The sequence below is a fragment of the Mus caroli genome, unplaced genomic scaffold (assembly GCF_978045245.1).
Source record: "Mus caroli unplaced genomic scaffold, Mus_caroli_1 scaffold_4, whole genome shotgun sequence".
NCBI lineage: Eukaryota > Metazoa > Chordata > Mammalia > Rodentia > Muridae > Mus > Mus caroli.
Window position 1 is genome coordinate 38486943 of NW_028227259.1, and position 15230 is coordinate 38502172.

Below are 15230 nucleotides of genomic sequence, written 5' to 3' on the forward strand. Positions count from 1 at the left end.
CCTATTTAGGCTCAGGTTTTTAGCCACGTTAGCAGTGTTAGGTATGAGTCCCATCTCTTGGAGTGTGCCTTAGTGGCAGGCAAAGAATGGCTGGCTTCGACCATAACACTTGTGCCACTATTGCCCTGTTATGTCTTTGCATAATATATAATCATATATTATACTATATAGCATAATTGCTATTGTGGGTCATAGGGTTTGTAGCGGGGTTATATTAATGGTTAATTTTTCTCCTCCTGTAGTGTATAGTACCTCCCAGCACTACAGACACTAGTCAGTGGCAGTTAAAACTTCTTGTTGGGCACCAGTTCTGGTTCTCTGGCTTTGATGGGCTGAGTAAGTGGTATCTTCAGCAATAGCGTCTTACCATTGGGTTGTGGAGGGGACCGATAACATTGACAATAGCCTGTAACATTGGGGTGGCTATGGGACCCCATTGGCCAATGACTTAATAAGATGTGACCCGTTCCTGCAAATGGGGGTTTTACTTGGTGGCATAAAATATCTGGTTGGTGCATTGTCTCTCTATGGTGTCTCCATTTAAATCCCTTTTATATTTCAGGGACCTTCTATGGTAGTAGGTTTCCATGTGGCTTGTCAAAAGACTTTAGTGTTAATTATCTCTCCCATATTCCCTCCTTTTCTCCCCCTCCCTTCTCCCTCCCTGTTTAATTCTTTTTTTTCTAGTTCCACTTTATAGCTCTATATCCTGTCCCCCCCCCTTTTGGGGATAGTTCCTTCCCCCACCCCCAGTCCCTCGAAAGCTACTTAACTCCTGTAGATATTTTAAATGAGAAAGATTCTATATGGCAAAGGACTCCATCAAAGTAGCAGCCTACAGAATAGGGGGGGAAAAAAACCTTTATCAATTAAACATTTGACAAAAGGCATATTAGAGTATGCATAGATCTAAAAGAAATCTGAACGCCAGGAACACAAATAAGCCAGTTTTTAAAAAATGGGATGTAGAACCATCTCAGGGTTTCTATGATCAAACATGTCCAAATGTGGCTTGAGATGGAAGGGGGTTGTTTCAGCCTGGAGTCTCACCTCACAGTTCACCGTGGAAGTCAAGGCAGGCACTCGAGCGGGAAACTCCATCCTGTGATGTCTCCACAGCCTGATAGATTAAGTTGTTAGCTGTACTTATGTGGAAATTACTAAAGTCCTCAAAACACAACTCACAGAATGTTAACTCTAACTAGCAAACATTACCACATTTAGGAGAAGCCCTCAGTGAAAAAGTATTTGCCTCCGCACACGGCTCAGTTTTTCCTTTATAACTGACCAGAATTTTAATTTAAACCAAATGTAGGGTGGTCACATCTTGGAGAAAGGAATGCAAGTCACTGTATCGAAACGAAACTCTTCATTAAAATGGCACATGCCATAAACTTAGCCTAGGAATTTTTTTTTTACCTCATTAAAATCTTTTTAGGGATGTCAGCTAGCAATAAAGTTAATTTTCATGTTTTAGTTTTCTAGCCAAACATTCCCGTAAAACTTAACAGAGAGGAGAGTGAACAAGGAAACGGCCTTCAAAATATGGTGGCTTGCCAGCAATAGATAGCCCAGGATTTAGTTAATTTTTCGCTTTTTATAACTTGGCGTCTGTGTGGTGAATCTTTGCCAAATGATTATAAGAATTATCAGCAATTGTGTCTGACTGAAAGGAAGAGGAAAATAAGGTATTGAAAAGGAACAGGAAATAGAGAAAAAACCATCTTGTGGGATTGTCCTGGGAGATGGGCATGCTGGGGTGTAAATGGTGCTGGACACCGGGGCTGGCCAAAGGCCATGGGTCATGTGACAGAAGACATCATCCCCTGAAGCTCTCCCAAGTGTTGCCCACTGTAGGCCCAGCAGAGCATGGTGGTGGTAATATGCTTTTGACTGACTGGAGCGGGACAGGGAGGGGAGAGCCACCTTCCCGCCACCATCTGCAGGTCCCTGCATTTGCATATAGCATTCCCTGGGATGGCCTTATGTTTTAGAGTCAGACTCATTTGTACTTACACACTTGGCTGAAAGTCACTTTGGAAAAAGTGCCAGAAGGGAGTGGGAAGCCCCTGCTTATTCTTGGCTTCATGTGAGTTGGCCTGTGCCCCGCCCTCAAATGTTGGAATATTCTGGCTGGTGGAGAAGACCTCTGCCAACAAGGATGTGTATGTGTCATGATTCTCAAATCCTTCAAACATCTCCAATGACGGAATCAGAAATATGCCCAGTTAGAGACCCGGGCTCTGCTGACTGTCTTTGATCTTCCTGATATCTGTGCATAAGTGTAAGTACTGGACAGGTTGCCAGAACCTGACGCTGCAAAGCAAGTTGTGGTTCCTGCAATGAGGAGGAGAAAGAGTTCTGTGCACACACGAGCCACACTGAGTGTTCAGCAGTAGCCGTGCTCAGTGCTGGCAGGTGAAGGCACACTTGGTATCCTGCCATTCTTCCATGTATCACGTCTCATTCACAACCATTCCCAGACAGTCCTCAACTGAGACATTAGGTCAATGCCTTGAATGCACATGTGAAACACGCAGGAACTCCTAAGTGGCTAGTGAATATCTTCTTCTTGAATTTCCTCCTTCCTGTCCATTTAACTTCCCTACACTTGATTTACTAAAGACTAAGCATAGAATAATTATATCAATGTTCATAAGCTAGGAAGTGTAAGATGCTGCATCTGCAGGGGTTGGGGGAGCCGTGCTTTCCAGCTTCTTCCAGCAGGGGGCAGCAATGCACTGTGAGAGAGTGTGGCCATTAGGGTGTGCAGAGCCACAGGGGTGGCTGTGTTGCCCTAAGCTACTTTCCCCAGAGAAACGATTTGGGGGGGAAATGCATTTGTTGGTTAAGTTTCTGTGATTTTAGTTTCCCTAGTTAGGAACAAATGCTATCTTGCTTATTTCTTCCTGGGTTTTTACAGTTGTCCCAAAACAAGCCCAGCTTCCTAAGAGGCCAGCTCATCTCTCCTCATGCTCGCTCTGGAAATTGGGGTGACAGTACACCCAGAAGCTTGTGTTCTAGTGAGGAGAGGCAGACAAGGAGCAGGGAAAGAATAGGCTAGATTGGGACACAGATGAAAGTCAGCATTGCGGAGGGAAGGGGATTCTTGACGGCAAGGAAGGGCACCCTCACCCCACCTCCCCGGGGCACACTGTTGGGAGGAGCCATGCTCTGAGTGGGCAGAGTGAAAGGCAGAAGGGGCTGAAGAGCTCCAGTGCCTTCCTGACCCCATGCAGGCAAGGAAGGAGGAAGCCGGAGGAGCCAGGGGCAGAGCTGGAGTCTGCTTCATGCAGCCTGTCCTGGACAGTGTTTTGCTTCATTGTTTTGGTGACGTTGGAAGCCTCCTCTGGGTAGTGAAATGCATCAGGCTGGTGTGCTCTGAGTCTCTGAGAAGCAAGGGCGGGGAAGAGAGGCAAACTGCCCCTTTCTGAGGTGCAGACTCTCGTTCTGCCCTTATGGCCACCAGGTATGGGTCTTCTCACACCAGGTGACTCCAGCAGGGAGCCACTGTTTTGACCCTGTCCTGAAGATCAAAAGCTCTGTCCCCCTTCAGATGTCATTCACAAATGCGGCTTGTCACCCATGCTCTTTACACAGCAGATGTTAACCTGAGGTTCTCTCAACCCCACAGACCTCCCTAAACCTCAGGAAGTGGCTCATTTGCTAGGTCATTGGTGTGTTAGGCATCCACCAGTGTGGCGCTCTTGGGTAGGAGGGGCAGGGCGTGAGCTATGGAAGACCAGGGCTTCCTCTTCTTCCCTGGGTACAGCACCCTCTCCCTGGATCTAGCACCTTCCTTGGGTGCACGCCTCCTTGAAGTACAGAGGCTTTCCTGGGTGCAATACTTCCTCTGAGCACAGCGCGCTCCCAGAGTGAACACCTTTCCTGGGTACATCTTCTTTCTGGGTGCACCCTTCTGTGTATAGTGCCTTCCCTGGGCGAATCTCCTTCCTGGTGTCTTCATTGCAGAAGCTCTTCCGCCCTGTCATCTCGTAGTGGAAAGTCCCAGACTGTGATCATAGGGCTGTTTCCTCGGCCAGCGGCACCTCTATCCCCAAATCCTTGTGGCTTACCAGGACGGTGAGCCGCTCATTATGAAGGGCAGAGGTGGCTTGTTACCATTAGGGAATTCCAAGGATGTAGGGGCTCTGGCCAAGAACAGGAACCCAATCATGTATCTAGTATATCCCGGCAGCATGGGCTTCTGAAGCCTTAGCCTGGGTACTCACAGTGTTCTCAGCAGATCCAGGACCAGCTGAAGGTATGCTGTGTGGCTGCCATAGACCACGAGTGCTTGCCGAACAGCTGCAAACATCCCAGAGATGGCCAGGTAGTGGTGTAGACCATGCCCTCCCCTGCCTTTGGGAATGGCCAGACTGCAGACAGAACAAACCTGGCCCACACTGTCAGAAAGAACTGCTGTGCCCTCCCTGTGTTGAGTGTTCCCCGCCATGATGAAATAGGAAAACAATGGTGGCTGTCCAGTTCCCTCCACTTGTAGGTGCTGCTGTGTGTCCCCATACATGGTATCCATAGTCAATGCTGGGGCCTGTCTTTGCTCTGGGTGAGGATTGGCCCCAGTCCCTTTAAGATGCAGCTGCCTAAGCATTCTGCCCCTGAGCCTGACATAGCCTTTGGTTGCATCAGTGTACAGAGAGGCCTTGCTGGATTAAATGACATGTCTTGTTTCTTTCTCTCAGCTTTATGAACAGGCGGGCAGTGTCCACTAGCCCATACCTGGGGAGCCTCTCCAATGGCTACGCCCATCCCAGTGGGACAGCACTACACTATGATGACGTCCCCTGTGTCAACGGCTCGGTGAGTGTCCTTCAAGAGCCAATGGTCAGTTTTGGTTGGTGACAGATTGCTGGTTGAGTCTGTCCTGGGGTGTCTACTTTCTATCCAATGAGATGGGGAATTAAACCACATTAAACCACTTTCCCCCCAAACCTTGGTCTCTGACATGAGCATCAGGTCTTGTGACCCCTCTTAGATAGCTCATCTATCATCAATAGTTACATCTCAGTACGAAAGAGGCTGGCTAGAGGACAGTGGATTAAATTAGAATAATAGATGGAGCTGGAAGAATATTGCCGTTTACAGCGTGGCTAAGTCAGATACAGTGCAGTGTGAGTGACCCTGATTAGTTTCACCCAACACAGCTGCAGCCACCATCTCCCGGAAGCAGTGCTGCACAGTGGCTGCCTTGCTGTGCACTCGCTTGGCTCCTGGCTCTGCCTGTGCAGTGAGCAGGTGTGGGGCAGCGTGCATTGGGAGCCTTGTGCTGAGAGGAGCCAGTGTGCTTCTTAGGGGAGCCTCCACCGTAAGTGAAGCTTTAGACTTTGTCCTTACTGGTCCTGTGGAGGTGTTGTGCCTGGTGAGGGTTGTGAGCAGGACTCTCAGCCTGCCTTTGTGTCATGGTGGGCCCTAGCCTCAGCCCCACCTATACCATTCTGGCTATTGCATCATTTTCAAGGTGGGGCATGACCTCCCCTTACTGTGAAGATACCAGCAGCACTGTGTCAGTTCTGTTTGTGTACCCCAACATGTAGGCTCCCCTCAAGGGTGAGCTGCCCCTCCCAGCCTGTGGCCTCAGACACCTCCATGCACCACGCACACACATGCATGCACACACATGCACACGTGTACACACACACACACACACACACACACACACAAGTATGAGATGAACGATGCTACGGGGACCCCATGCCCACTTGTCCCTGTCACACGGAGAGTCCAGACACCATGTTGGCTCAGGTTCACTCAGTGCTTCTCCCCAGATTCACCCATAGTTCCATGTTTATTTCATGAAAAGAAACAGCTCAACACTGAAGAATCCTCCTTCCACGTGTGCTCTGGACCTTAGGAGCTGAGGCATAGTGCCTTTGCTGTCCTCAGGGCTTCCCTGCTCAGGCTTCCTCAGCCTGTCTCCTGTGTGCAGGCCTCTGCCACCACGTGACTACACGTTGGAGGCTTCATTTCCAGGTCCATAAAGTCTAAGCTTTATGACCTCTTCTTCAGTGTGTCCAAAATTCAATTCATTCTGCGTCCCCTTTCTTTTCCTTTTCTTTTCCTTTTTTTAAAGAAAGGGCTCTGCACACATGTTCTAGAAACTTCTGTGGGATTTCTGTCACTGTTTACTAAGTGTTCCATGTGACTCCATCCTTGCTATTCTAGGAAAATGAGAGTCAAGTACTGATCATTGTGGACCTGTGTGACTGTCACTGTGAAGCGCCTCGTTCTGGCATCTCTACGTTGCTTTAGGCTGATCATTTGTCCCCAGCATCACAAAAATAGACACTGATGTGGCTGCAGAGGAGACACCCCCACCCTGGGAGTTTTAGGCCTTTCCTATTTTTATAACAAAGAGCTGTAATTATAGTCTGGCAGGAGGGAGCGCCACAAGGCGAGCATAAAGAACAGGCTGAGATGGGCAGAATCTATGAATTAATATTTCTTTTTATATCGCAGGGCAATTTACAAAGACCTTTAAAGCCTAAAGGGATCTGGCACTGGCTATGTGGGGTTTCTTTATACTTTCATGCCTGTGCTCTGGAATCCCTGGGTCCTGTGACGTGGCTTTGAGCTGTTAACTCTCTGTTCAGGTCATCAGCTAGCACAGTGCCACTGTCCCATGCAAGGCTGGGGCACCCTGCGTCCTGGGATGCTTTGGCTTCTGCCATCAGCACACTCTTTGGGCTGTGACATTCTCTTCAGATGCTCAAGTGAGGGACTTAGATTGTGTTGACCTTGGTGGTGACTTTGCTGGTCCCCAGGGCAGCATGGACCAGCCCGGGGTGCTCTTTATTCTGGTCCTGTCCCTTTATCAGAGCCTGAGACTCTCTGAGAGCAGTGTGTGGCCATGAGGTTGACTTTGGCCAGCTTTGCCTCTCCCTAGTTGTGTGAGATGCTGTTGCCTCAGTTTCCCCTGATTGCCAAGCGGACTGTGTAATAAATCAGCCAGTGTGTGCGGAGCCCCATGGCTCATGACCATGATCTCAAACACAGTTCAGTGTAGCACAGAGCTCCAGGCCCTGCCCTGATGTCACTTCCTATATCCTAGGGAACTTTCAAACCCCAGGTCTCTAAAGCTGGTAATGCCAGCTCAGCACTCTTCCTTTTGAAAAACAAAATGAAAACGTCATGATCCAATGACTCTGGGAACAATTTAAGCACAGAGAAAACTTCTTATGACTCCAAAGGCAAAGGGACTCTTAACGAAGCAGCCCACAGCTGAGGGAGGCGCGTGCGCATTCGCGTGCGTGCGCATGACGTCATGAGGCGTGTTGGGGAGTGGGGTGCTGCTAACATCTCGCTGTGCTGATCTCTGTTCTCCGCTGGCCACTAACAAACAGGCTGTGTGTGTTGCAGTGGGACATGGATGGCGGCTTTCCTGGCTGTGGGAGCAGAGGCCCAGTGGAAGAGGTGCTTTATGATAACGCGGGCCTCTACGATAACTTGCCATCGCCGACAATCTTTGCTCGCTCCTCTCCTGCTGACCGGAGGGCATCTCGGCCACCCACTGACAGGCTGTCCTCTAACCACTACAAATCCCCCACCTCCTGCAGCCCACCCTGCTCCCCATCTGTCACTAACACCTCTTCTGTGGGGAGGGCATCTCTCGGGCCGCACTCCCAGGTACAGACTACGTTCCCAAACTCCCCGACATCAGTGGCCCTGCAGGGACCACGGGCTCACCGAAGTGTCACATAGTCATCAGCCATAGCCTAATTCACAGTTAGCCACTGAGGAACGTGTGTGACCGGCTCCCAGATTGTCTTCCAGATTTCCCCAGTACATTTTGAGAATTATGTCAGAGATTATAAAAAGAGGCCATGTCACTTCCAGAAAATTCTGGAATGCCAGGTTTCTCTACTATGTTCTACCTTGGGTATAAGTTAGCAAGGACTGCCCCCAGGGAGTGGTTACTTCCTGTGTGTAAATATGACCAGCACCATGATGACAGCCAGAGGGTCGTCAGGAAAAGGATGACATGTGCCCTGCGCCTGTGTGACAGGAAGGGTCTGATTCTGAGTGGCAGATAGGCCTGAGGTTCAAACTCTTGTTTGCCCACTCTGTGGCATGCACCAACATTTCTGAGGCGACATCAGCTGCCTCCATGAATTTTTAACCATGTATGCTCTTCATTTATATACTCTTCCTGGAGTCCTGGGTGCCCCATTTAAGAACACTCTGAAAACAGAGAGCAAGAGGCCAGGCTTTCTGCATTCTGCTATCCTCTTTGAGCATTTTTGAGAAAATAGCAGACACCAGCTAAAGTCCTAGGCCTCCAGGTAGCAGTGACTCACAATCACACCTCCAGACATTGTTTTGTCACAACAGACACAGAAGACTTGAGTTATGTAGATGCCACCTCCAGGAGAGTCTGACTCCTAATGGGAGGGATGCGGACCCCTGGCTGAGTGACTGCTTGAGAGCCATTGGCCTCTACCAGTTTCCCAAGGATCCCCGCCCAGATCTAGCCATTGTGTCTTACCCCTGTATCAATCTGTTCGCTGGTGGCATAGTTGTCTTTGGTGAACTTATTAGTAAACCTGCCACCTGTGCATTGGGGTTGCCCCCTTGCTGGTCAGGTATCACATGATGCATAGGGTGGTGCTATCACTGTTGCTTACCCAAGTCTCTGTTTCAAATAGGAAACAGTCCCAGGCTGAATTCTAGTGCCTTTGCATGTCACATCCTTGTGTGGCCATTCTTTTGGGAGCTTGTCGGCTGTGAGAGTACACACATACTGAGAGCACCTGGAAGCCATTTTGTGCATGGATGTTCAGTGTCACTTAGAGCCCTGTGGGAGGTGCCAGCATCTTTATATTTTTAAGTGAGCAAGCAGAGGTTCAGAAAGTTTCGAAGGGCTAGCTCAGGGTCACCTAAATGACAAGCCAGAATTGCAGCTACATCTTTATGCAGCTCTACACTGGGCCCCCAACATGAGAGGCAGGCGGTGGGAGGTGGGAGGGAGGAGATTGACAGGGACTGGGGTGTCAAGTTCCCTCTACGTTGAGCTCAATGCCTGGCGTGCAGTGTCACCTGCCGGATATGGAGCTGTGGCTTGCAGAAGTTGGGTGAGCAGAGGACTGCTGAATTTTTTTTAAAGCTTATAGCTGGTGAAGGCTTACATTGTATATGTTTGTGCTATTTCTTTTCTCTTTTTTTTTTTAGATTTATTTATATTATATATGTGAGTACACTGTAGCTGTCTTCAGACACACCAGTAGAGGGCATCAGATCCCATTACAGATGGTTGTGAGCCCCATGTGGTTGCTGGGAATTGAACTCAGGACCTCTGGAAGAGCAGTCAGTGTTCTTAACCACTGAGCCATCTCTCCAGCCCTATGCTATTTCTATATATGTGTCTCTTACATCCTTCCTCAGAACCATCTGATCTGGAAGGAGGTTATGAATCTCATTATTATATCATTCGTTTAAGGACAAGAACCTCCCTGCAGAACCAGGCCTTTCCCTTAGGAAAAGTCCTCTTATGGAAAAGTGACTTAGCTCTAGAAATACAGGGTCACAGGTTCTCAGAGGGTATTGCTGCATGCCTGTACATGGTCACTCGGAGGTGCTTTCTTATCAGCACTTAAGACCCCAGTAGAAACACAGCATCCCTCCCATTGCAGACTTCCTGGTAGCTCTGGGTATCCAGCCTTCAGTGCTGGGAAACGTCCTAGCTGTCAAAGGGACCACAAGGAAGTCCAGTGACGGTGACTGGAAAGCCAATTGGTTTCCTTTGTCCTGGGACCATGCCAGCAGGTTGTACTTAAGAGTTAGAGACTAAAAAGAAATAACTTTGGGCAACAGGGTGCTTTTGTTCGATTATTTTTCATTTTCTCTGTGTGTTTCAACAGTTGAAGAACAAAAAACCGCCAGCGTCATCTAATGGGGTTCCTGTAAAGGGGAAGGCTCCCAGCAGTCAGCAAAAAAAGGTGGAAACTGCAGGTGGTGTGAAACGGACAGCATCAAGTGAGTTTCCCCTCTGGCTCCTCTTTCCGCTTTGGTGCAGTTTGTAGACTTGAGGCTGACTGAGCCATTTCTGTAGCAGATGCTAGCCTTGGGGCTGGGTTGGGAGGTGGGGCAGTGTGCATTCTTCCTCCCCATCTTTACCTGCCAGGATCTCTAGCCCAGCCTCTATAACTGTTGCCTGGCTTCCTGGTATGGCATTCAACCATGAGGCACTGGTCCAGGAGACTCTATTTGTGTCTCTAGAACATCACTGACAAATCATGTAAACTGTGAATACAGCCCCTTCGTCTGTCAGATGTGCAGGTAGTCAACCGCTGTGGTTGATGCAGTGGGGATGGTGATGCTGGGTGCCTCAACCAAAGCCCCCAAATGCTCTAGGGCACAGGAGGCCTTTCTACTTCTATTCAGATCACAGTGCATAGCCAACACCTTCCACTCCTGCTGGTCTCTGGCAGGGCAGCTGTGTAGTCAGTGTAGAGGCTGTGCACCCTGTTATGCAAATGAGGGATGAGCCCCAGGTAGTACAGGAAAGCCAGAGGTCTCACCACAGGCCAGCCACTGAGCTAGGATGTGAGCCAGGCTTTCAGACTGCAGAGCCAGCTATACAGAGCAGGCAGAGAGAGACACAGCCTGCCTGAGAATTCAGCAGCCACCCTCCATCAGCAGCGAGATCTGGGTGTGCTGATGTCTTGAGTTTGCATTTGTCCTGCCCAGGTACATTGGGTGATCTACCACTCAGCCAGCCAGCTCATGGGACTTAATCATTCAGGGTGCTCACTTGTTGCTGGGGATGCAGTGAGGAGATAATGCCAGCTTGGAAAAGCAGGCATCATAAGGACTGCATGAGGCTCTGCAGGTCCTGGAGCTCCCCCATCAGTCTGGGCCAAGCAAGTGTCTGTGCCAAATCATGACATGCCACCGCTACTTGGGATTCCTACTTGAGCCTTCCAGTCTGCAGCCATGCAGTTAACAGATCACCTTCTGTGACAGTGTGGATAAGACTTCACCTGGGGACTTCCATTCCTACATGGAGAGAAAAGGCCTCAGACCTACATGGGACTAGCATCCATTTTAGGGTCAGAGTGCACAAGGGCACAGAAAGGCTGTCTTTTTCCATGGTCAAAGCATGGATGTGCCTTGGGACTTCTGCGACATTTGGCTGCTTCAGCCCCAGGGAACCTGTGAATTCTCAAGAGGAGTTTGTCTACTCCTGTGCTTTCAAACCTGCATTTCAAATAAGCATGTCAGGAGCCCATCAGGCTGGGTCTCCTCATTGTCACCGACTTCCCTTGGCCCTCTCTCTCTGTAATTTCATTCCCCTATGTCTTGGGTGTGCTCACACTCTTGTTCTTAGTGTTGTTCATTCAGGGAGGTGCAGGAGCCAGAGGGATGCGTTGGCTTAAAATGCCTTGTTAAGCAAGATCTGAATCCCACGCGGGCACCGTCAGCTTGGAGTTTCTCACGGCCCTCTGCTTGCTTTATTTTATGGATGATTTATCCCGGTATCTGGTGGGACCTTCTGTAGGGAATGTTTTATTAACTTTGGTGACATCTAATGGAAACAAAAGAGAAAAATAATTGCATCCCTCGCTTCTGCAGAGTTCAGCCGATCGCATTACAGTTGTATAGAGTTTATTGCATGGGGACCAAATGGCGGGGAAATTTATAAGCTGCTGTCTGTAGGTTTGTTGGGGGACATATTGGTTTAGACAGTGGCGTTTGCACAGTTTAGCATGGAATTTTCTGGGAGTGCCTTGGTTTCTCAAGACAGGGTGGTTATTCTTGGGCTGAGGATCAGGCAATGTCATTCTGTGGAGGTGTTTTTGGTGAGGGAAGGAGTGCTGACTGGATGTGGGAAGAGCACACATCTCCATGAATAGGGCACATTATTGAAGAAGTGATGGTACAGCCAGCACAGGGCAGGCACTGCGTGAGCAGGACTGACAAGTCAGTCAGCCCGACTGCCATGGGGGCTGCCGGGAAAGTCCACTCCACCCCAGGCATCTCATCACATAATTATCTGTGTTAGGGATGTGCATCCACTTTTAAACACACACACACACACACAAACACACACACCAGTCCTTGTCCCTCCATGGCTTCTACTCTGAAACAGACAGACATGCAGATAGGCAGTGACAGATGGGCAGGCAAGGTCCAGCTACCCTCAGAGATGGCGGGTGTACAGATGATAGAAGCAACCTCGGGGTCAGTGGGCCTTGGCCAGTCATGTGAGCATCTCCTGCCCCTCACCATCTTTTCCAGGGAGGTTTTTCCTAAACTCCTATCTGACTGCTCTTAGTTCCTGCTTTGACTTCCCCACAACAACACTGCAACCTGAAACTATAATCCAGGCTGAAGAGACTGTGGGTGGGGCCTGGGTTCAATACTGTGTGAACCGCTATGTGCTGGTGTCCAGGATACTGGGTTTCCCACAATGCATTTACTTATTTACGAATTCACTGTTCAGTCATTAAATTTTAACAGCTACTTGTACAGGACTCATTTGGGTAGTTACTTTAAGTGCTTTATAGATATTAATTGAATTTTTATAGCCGCCTGTGAACGGCCTGCTCTCGTCCCCATTTCACAGGAGGAGAAACTGAGGAAGAGATCCGTTCTAGGTTATGGGGTTCCAAGACTGTCCTCTATATAGTGGGTCTCCAAGCAACATATGCTGCCTTTCTGTCATTTTGTTTGCTGGAGAAGCTTCCCTCCCCCAAAATCTCAGGCCAGGGGTAGGCTAAGAACAGACATGGGGTGAAGAGAGGCATTGCTTATGGAGAAGACTACATGAACCCTAGGAGGCTTTGTTTTTTTCTGTGTGTTTTGCTTACATGTACATCTGTGCATCATGGATATGCCTAGTGACCAAGGAGGGCAGAAGAGGGTGTGGGATGCCCTGGAACTGGAGTTACAGATGGTTGTGAGCTGACATGGGTGCTGGGACGTGGATTCTGGTTCTCAAGGAGAGCAGCCAGTGCTCTTAGCCATGGAGCCATCCCTCCAGACCCTCTAGAGGTTGTTTTCCACAGTAACAGGTTGCCGTTCTAGCTTCATTTCTTTTGCTGTAACAAGTGACCCAACAAAAGCAATGTAGGGAAGACAGTGTTTCTTTGGCTGACAGTTACAGGTTACAGTTACAGGTTACAGTTACAGGTTACAGGTACAGGTTACAGGTACAGGTTACAGTTACAGGTTATAGGTACAGGTTACAGGTACAGGTTACAGGTACAGGTTACAGTTACAGGTTACAGGTACAGGTTACAGTTACAGGTTACAGGTACAGGTTACAGTTACAGGTTACAGGTACAGGTTACAGGTACAGGTTACAGTTACAGGTTACAGGTACAGGTTACAGGTACAGGTTACAGGTACAGGTTACAGGTACAGGTTACAGATACAGGTTACCTGGGAAATCTGGGAAAGTCAAGGCAGGTGCTTAAAGCAGCCAGACTCTTCTCACCCACAGTCAAGAGTGGAGAGAAGAAATCTATGGTTTACCTCCCTGATGTCCAGCACTCAGCCAGTCCCCTGCCCTGGCACACATTCCAGGGCCTGGTGATATGTGCCACCCACAGTCAGGGTGTCAAAATGCAGGGGGGCAATAATCAAAACACTCCCTCAAGGACATGGCGACACGCCAAGCTGTTCTAGGTAATCCTCCTTACGACACTCTTCCCAGATGGCTCTAGATTGTATCAGGTTGACAGAACTATCCAGGTCACTGCCTTGCCAGATTCCAGAATTGCCACTCTGAGCCTTATTGACAATTATTTGAAGGTTGACACCTTATGGGGAGGAACACTGAAGGGACTCCGCAGTATTCTGTCTCTATTTGTAAACATGCAGATCAAAGTATTAGAGGAGTTGAGTAAAGTCCCCGCTCCAAGCCTGCTAGGCTGTTAGGACTAGCCTGGGACAGCTCTGTGTACCCCAAGAGCTGTTGAGCCACAGGCATCGGCACCTGGACTCCTCTGGTTGAGCTAACCCTGTACTCCCTGCTCAGATGCTGAGCAGTACAAATACGGGAAGAACCGGGTAGAAGCAGATGCCAAGCGGTTACAGTCCAAAGAGGAAGAGCTGCTGAAGAGGAAAGAGGCCCTTCGGAACAGGCTGGCACAGCTGCGGAAAGAGAGGAAGGACCTGAGGGCCGCCATCGAAGTAAATGCAGGTATGGGGGACTTGGCCCTGATGGCCCACGTGCCTGTGCCTGCTGGAGTTCTAGATTCCATTCAGCTCACCCTCAGCTCCATGGGCTAAGGCTGCCTCTTTAGCCTTGCCTCTTGGGGTGCTAGCCTTGTAGGGGAGCCCAGGGTAGCACAGGGCTGATTCAATGATGCCACCATAGGCAGGGACTGTGCCCTGACCCCAGCTGCACAGAGAGACTCCAGCAATTCCAGCCTCAGGTGCTGACAGCCAAGACTGGTAGGTTTTGTTCCTTGCCTGAGGTGATTCAGTGGGGCTTCTGTGGAGGAAGCAGCCAAGGGAGCTGAGACGTTTTCTTAGAGCTCTGCCAAGGTCAAGCAGCTCTCTATTCTTGGAAGGGCCTGGGGAGAGCAAGGCTGTACCTGGGTTTGAGAACCAGAGGAAAGGTCTATGGTAGTGACCACAAAAGAGGGACAGTGAGCGAGGACAGCTGTCGGGGTAGCGGTGCCTAGAGACGGGAAGTGCCCAGGCGCAGGCTAGGCCTTGCTCCTACCAGACTTCCTGATCCAGGATGGAAGCTAACACCTCCCTCTGGTCCTGGCCAGTGCCCGTACTGGGGCAAGGCTTTTCATATTTAACTTCTACCAGCTGAGGAGAAGGGGGGCTGTGCAGTGGATGGGGGAGCCCAGAGAGGTCACCGGCTTCCAGAAGGCTTCAGTGTGGGCTGAGGCTGGTGCATATGGCCATCATAGTTAACCAGAACTGAACTCTGTCTGAATTATGGCTGTTCAGGGAAGTGAGTTAAGGGACAGAGAACAAGAAGGGAGGTGAAGATGGGTCCACTAGGATAATCTGTGGCAGTGGGTTGGGCAAGGTGTCCGTAACAGGCTGCCTGAGAGGGGTGGAGACCCAGATCTATGACAGGGAGGGAGCATGGTGTGTAATGGCAGCTTTTCTACCTGCCTGTGTCAAGTCACAGGACAGAGAAGCAGAAAGGTGTCTCTGGGAGCCAGGCTTCCCGTGTCCTATGGTTTGCCCACTTCCCTGACTCAGTTGTCTTTTCTGTCCATCTCTGTGCATTTCCTGCCACG

The 15230-nt window shown here is 49.6% G+C and overlaps 1 protein-coding gene across 3 annotated transcripts in view; it reads left to right on the forward strand.

The window, feature by feature from the left end:
- The window catches only part of Afap1 (actin filament associated protein 1), a 111718-nt gene that overhangs the window by 87351 nt on the left and 9137 nt on the right, over positions 1-15230 (forward strand). For 2 of the 3 annotated variants that reach the window (XM_085836640.1, XM_029477636.2), the window contains exons 12-15: positions 4704-4821; positions 7378-7644; positions 9876-9990; positions 14000-14164. In XM_085836640.1, the coding sequence (XP_085692766.1) occupies positions 4704-4821; positions 7378-7644; positions 9876-9990; positions 14000-14164 (665 nt within the window). The remainder of the gene's footprint in view (positions 1-4703; positions 4822-7377; positions 7645-9875; positions 9991-13999; positions 14165-15230) is intronic. The other variant, XM_021163596.3, reaches the window with a different exon arrangement.